The 6203-nt window shown below is 42.3% G+C and overlaps 1 protein-coding gene across 1 annotated transcript; it reads left to right on the plus strand.

The window, feature by feature from the left end:
- Positions 1-477: 477 nt before the first annotated feature.
- On the plus strand, positions 478-5424 carry LOC108877168 (ubiquitin carboxyl-terminal hydrolase 46-like). The gene is given in 10 exon segments (XM_018667123.2): positions 478-570; positions 572-598; positions 600-656; positions 658-714; positions 1229-1250; positions 1253-1304; positions 1418-1501; positions 1577-1774; positions 3226-3304; positions 3423-5424. Coding segments are annotated over 10 exon segments (759 nt in total). The 5' UTR covers positions 478-489; the 3' UTR covers positions 3525-5424.
- Positions 5425-6203: the final 779 nt, after the last annotated feature.

A 6203-nucleotide genomic window follows, 5' to 3' on the forward strand; every position in this document is an offset into this window, starting at 1 on the left:
GGAAGATAAATTCTATGACATAAAATACATCAGTAAATACCTTTACACGTCTTTAAGAAGGCGGTTGCTAACAAGTAGTTAAAAGATAGTACAAAGGTTCACTAGTCCACATTTACAGCATTTGTTTCCAACATTCCAACTTGCTTTTGTAGAAAGGTAAATGTGCTAAATCAAATTACAAGTTGGAAGCTTGGCGGTGGTGACGCTAACATCATGACAGTGGTGTAATTCGTTAATAGCCTAATATTAGCTTCTTTCCATTGTCTGTTTTGTTGAGGGAACCAGGGTGATGCTAACCCCTGGCCTGGCCTACAAAAATACATCATCCCTGCTACACAAGTGTGTTTGATGCAGAATTATCATGTACAATATGAATATTAGATTAAGAATGGGCAGGAATCAAGATCAGAGGCCAGGAAACTCCCCCTTCGTGAGTCATCTCCCTTTACGTTGTCTCTGCATTTCCCTCCAGATCTGTTCGACAACTACATGCAACAGGATGCCCACGAATTCCTCAACTACCTGCTGAACACTGTGGCTGACATCCTGCAGGAGGAGAAGAAGCAGGAGAAAGCAGAACGGACGCCTCAAGAACAATGGCACTGCTGTCACTACAGAGACCGAGACAGAGAACAAGACCGGAGCCCACATGGGTTTCACGATATCTTCCAAGGCACACTGACCAATGAGACGCGCTGCCTCAACTGTGAAACGGTGTGTGTGTGTGTGTGTCTGCTTTATTTGCCTGTGGAGTCCTGTTAGAGGGGCAGTATATTTTATGTCGTTATCTGTCTACAGTCCTGCCAGTCCTTGTGTCACCCTGAATAAGAGATCGTCCCTGAATAAGTCTGAAAAAGGGATTAGCCCTTTGCAAAGATACTGAGTGATGCAAAAAAAAAAAAAAAAAAAAAAACAGATTTAGTGAGCACGCCTGGCGGGCTCTGACCACCCACTTTATGTCAGGGCTGCCGGAGGCTTTGTCCTCACAATTTTGAGAGCGAGTAGCGGGATGGGTTGCCCTGAACAACCCCTGCAAACACCCAAGGCGCTGCACTGTTCAGAGACAAAAGCTACATAGCATAATAAGCATTTCAAAGACAGGCTGTGTGTGTATAGGTGTGGGTGGGTGGGTGGATGCTCTGTTACAGCAAGGCAGGCTTATCCTCACTGACTCAGTTGCAGAAAATGACAACGTAGTTTCCTCCGTGTCCCTTTCTCTCATTGACAGGTGAGCAGCAAAGATGAGGATTTCTGGATCTTTCTGTGGATGTGGAGCAGAACACATCAATAACACACTGTCTCAGGTAATAGCAATTTATTATATATTCAGTCCCAGATAAAAGGCACAGGGACATATTCCCTTTGGTCTACGTGAAAGTGAATAACCAAGCCTCCTGTGGCACATTCTTCCCTCTAGGGACTTCAGTAACACAGAGACTTTGTGCAGTGAGTACAAATACTACTGTGAGACGTGCTGCAGCAAGCAGGAAGCACAGAAACGGTCAGTAAAAGCGCTGAGCTCGCATCACCACTGTAATGTGTCAGAAACACACTGAGCTTGTGCACTTCTCTGCAGGATGCGTGTGAAGAAGCTTCCTATGATCCTGGCACTACACCTGAAGAGGTTTAAGTACATGGAGCAGCTGCACCGCTACACCAAGCTGTCCTACAGAGTGGTTTTCCCCCTAGAACTCCGTCTGTTCAACACGTCTGGGGATGCAGTCAACCTGGATCGCATGTATGATCTAGTTGCTGTGGTGGTTCACTGTGGCAGGTACAGTATATTGATTACCAGCCCAAATTAAAGGCTACTCCACCAATTTTATGCATGAAGTTCAGTATACCTATAGCATTACATAAGTGGGCATTTAGGAGGCAGTGGGGGGTCTAAGGCTCAGGTTATTCTAGAAAAGAACTAGTCTGTGTGACATTTTGTCCAACTGTGTCGGAAGGCAAAAGTGTATCATATGAGGTGACCTGATTTAAATTCAGCTCCCTCACACTTCAAAGTCAGCCCCCCACCCGCCTCTGCAGCAATACGCCACTACCACCGTGCTCAGAACACTCCCTGGAAGTCTTGTCCTGTATGTAAGTCAAGCACCATCTGCAACTCACGCTGGACTCCTCCACTGTGGTGACCCTTCAGCTTAGATTTTATTTCAGGGAAGAGAGAAGAGGTAGCAAGCAGCCAAATGTGGCGAGTACAGCAGGTGCAACAATTGTGTTTATGCGGCTAGAAAACATGCACATAAAAAGGTGTTGTGAGTGGGGACACTGTCATGATGGAACATCCATTTGCCATCACAGTTCAGGTCAAATGTCCTCCCTCAGATGCCTCAGAACAGTGAAGGAGTACTTGCCAGTCTGACACTAGGGGGTGAATTCATGACGCACAACCCTGTGAATGATGAAGAAAAAGACAAGTGTGACATGCCTTCTTCAGTCTTGTAAACTCTTCCATCACAAAGACTGCTGTTTGGTCTTCAGGTCATGGTCACCTTTGATGTCCCATGACATGAAGGTTGGGTCATCCCAGGCCTGTTGATTAAGATCCTTCCAGACTTCGACACACTTTTACTCCCCAGTGAAATCAAAACTGCACACCTGTGTTGATTGTGCAGCACAGCACAGAATACTACTCACAACAACTACTCACTGTGCTCCATTTTGATCTCACTTCATATTATACCTGATTCGTTGTAATTGTTGTAATTTGTCGGATCCATTGTTTTTGGAGTTTGACCCAGTCAAGTTATCTCAGCCTCTGCTGCTTCATTTCTGAGTCTCCCAACTTTTATGGAAGTGCAACTCCAAATCACTGACGTGCCCTCTGCAGATTTTGGCAATAGAGAAAAGGTTTTAGTCATTAGTCGGGAAGTATTTTGAGAATAGTTTCATCTTAAACAGCAGTTAACCTAAACAGCAGTTTACAGTAAATGCTAAGCAGCTTGGCTAGTACTCAGTTATGAGATGGATTAGTTCTCCTCTTCAGAGTCACAGCTGCTGTGAAGCAGATTGCCTGGACAGACATGAAATGTGTGCCCCAGACATTCAGACAGGATATATTTTACTTTTGCATCACAAAAGAATGATGAAAAAAGATTACCTTGTAATATTTTTAATAATCAGCACCAATGGTGTGTTTATGCTGTAGACAGACAGATGTTGTACACTCTGGGAATTTTAAGACTGCAACATCTGCAACACTTTTTGTCTCTTTCTCAGCGGCCCGAATCGAGGTCATTACATCACCATAGTGAAGAGTCATGGCTTCTGGCTGCTGTTTGATGATGACATTGTGGAGGTGCGTCACCCTCTGTCTCAGCCTGTTAATGTCTGCCTGATGTTCCTTGACTCATCTGTTTGTACGTTTCACTATTGTTTGTGTTGTCAGTAAACAACGTTTCACTCCTGTTGTGCAGAAAATTGACGCCCAGGCCATCGAGGAGTTTTATGGGCTTACCTCAGACATCTCCAAGAACTCTGAGTCGGGATACATTCTCTTCTACCAGTCCAGGGAGTGACTGGAGCCTGATCATCATCAGAGGAAGAGACCGAATAGGAAGAAAACTTTTTTTTAAACCTTCAGCCTAACAGACCCCAGACTCCTGCCATCTCCATCCCAACTTGCTCTCCTCCTCCATGTCAGACCTCTCTGACGTATGTGCCAATCCTCTGCCAGTCCCATTATGTCAGCCTCTGGGTTTTACCTGTGCTTCATCTCTCTCTCTTTCTCTGTAATTTGCTTCTTGTCTTTTAGTCACCTGCATCTGGACTGCACTTTAAAACAAAAGCAAAAATGCTCAACAGCATGACAGAAACATAAAGGAGTCTACATCCACACTGAGCCACACATGCTTGGGGTAGACTGGTGGGAGAAGCCTGCCGAGGCGATTCTCTGCTGGGAGCATGATGAGGTGAAGGGTCTGGTGCACATACAGACAACTGTCAGAAATTGTACTATATCAGTTATATGTATATACAGTCTTCTCCCCCCTCATAATTCCTTTCATTAGGGCTGTTTTCCCAGTCACTGTCTTAGTCCTTTTGATGTTTTCATATCCCTGGTGGATGCATGAGAAGTAAATGAAGTTTGAGACAAACACTATAATAAGCATAGAGACATTTTGAAGCAATATCTGAGCATTAATTATAGAACTCCCAAGTTTAAAACTACCTAATCTGAGTAACTTGTTGACAGTGCACAGGTTGTTTTGCCCATAGAGAATCGCTTTGTGTCTGTCAGTGTGACATCTAATGTTAGTCTAACCAGATATGATCCAACACTTAATCCTTTTGAGCCATGTGCTCTAACACTACACATGAAAGGAAACCCTGCAGTTTTCCATTCAAATCAGCTGAATCTTTATAATTTTATATTCTGATAGAAAGCCCCTATTTATTGAACTTAACATATTTATTACTGTACTTTGTAATACTGACTGATAGATGATGAAATTGCTTGTATAACATGGCTCTTTTGACAGCTTTGTATGTCAAGACTGATGTCAAAGTGCTCAGTGTGAAGGACACGGTGTATGTAATACACAACTTCATAGGACAGCTAAAGAAAAATTTGGTTTTACCAGGTTAATTTTGTAGTTTGCATGTTAGATAAAAATGTAAGACAGATTAACATGATGCAAGTGAGACACAACCCTCAACTGCCTAATCTTTTGATTGACATGGAAAAGTGAAATAGTGCAATAAGAGGTGAAGTTATCCAATGTGCAATTTTCCCAGTGAGACTAATATACCAGATGTTTAAATGTTAATAGTAGATGTGTTTGTTTTTGACTGATCTTTTCCCAGTGCTGTGTGTTTGAATGCTCGTGATATCAAAGTAAATGCCCCCCACCCCCATTCACCACGTGCAATGCACACTACCTGCTGGTATGTTAGCTACAATGTTTCATCCTTCTTTTTTATAACCTCACATCATTGTCTTATTCTTCTTCATTCTTATGTTTAACTACAGCGTAGTAGTTTCCTCTTTGTCTCTGACTTTGATTACGTAAATTGTGCGTGTCATACGTAGCACATTGGAATCCTAAACCCCATAGAGGTGAAATATCAAGCTGCGTTGTTAATTAATACAATATCCCTGTACTGTAGATGTTTTCTCCAGGGTTTGTTGCCATGCTCTGTAGAATAGTGTGACATCAAAGATCCTGTTTTCATGTGAAGGACATTCCTATTTGTTGCACATCAGAGGACATTACCATTTCAAATGCATCTAAGTGAGAGGTAGGAATAGGATTAATTTGTTAGCTTAGTGTCAGTATCTGTACAAGAGATGCAGATTGTAAAGTGTAAACAGTGAACCTCTGAGCGCTTGTTTCTGCTGTCTTCTCCATTTAGTCTGTTACCGAGTGAAGTCATGAGGAATACGTGCCAAACTGGAGTCGATACTGACCTTACAAACAGTCTTTAACAGAACATTATTTTCTTTGTAAAGATACAACTGTACATATATATTATGTAGAAAAACACTTCTGGAAATAGGAAAAATATTTTTTTAAAGTGCAGATCTTAAAATGTAAACACACTCATGGTAAAGATTTTAGCTTAACACTGACCATTAATGAAACCCTGCTAAGAAATACTGTGCTATTTTACAATCACTCGATTACATAATCAATCAGAATTGTGCAGAGGTCACCATCTGTGATATTATTGCTATTACTGGTTTAAACTGAATCAGGGTAGAAAACAGTAGCACGAATAGCCTGAGATATTTTAGACTCAGGTGAGAAGGAGACTTTTCATGCGCTGATCTTCCATGAACACTTATGCACATGCCCGCACTGAGATGCTCAGTCATTGCACTTGGTCTTATATATCCTACTGTGATAGTGTTCTACCGAGGAAAGCTCAGGTGCAGAGAGCCCTGCACCAGATGGGATGTGACAGAGCTTGTGGGAGAGAAGGAGGAAATGAATCGGAGCCTCTGTTTGGCTGTAAACTGAAAGTGCACTTTATTAGTGATGAGCTTCGATGCTTTAATATGAAGAACCACAGTCTAACGCACTCATTTTGAGTTTTTTTCTTCTGTTCAATAAAATGACTATCACCTAACTAACCAGATTGTTTGTTTTTATTCCCTCGCTGCTTCCTAAGGAGTTAATTTAAAGAGTGAGAGGATGAACCATAAAACGAGACACAAGGGCTCCCTCTTTGGATGGTTTGCCAGGAAATTTGGC

Source organism: Lates calcarifer, unplaced genomic scaffold, assembly GCF_001640805.2.
Source record: "Lates calcarifer isolate ASB-BC8 unplaced genomic scaffold, TLL_Latcal_v3 _unitig_5867_quiver_2429, whole genome shotgun sequence".
Taxonomy (NCBI): Eukaryota; Metazoa; Chordata; class Actinopteri; family Centropomidae; genus Lates; species Lates calcarifer.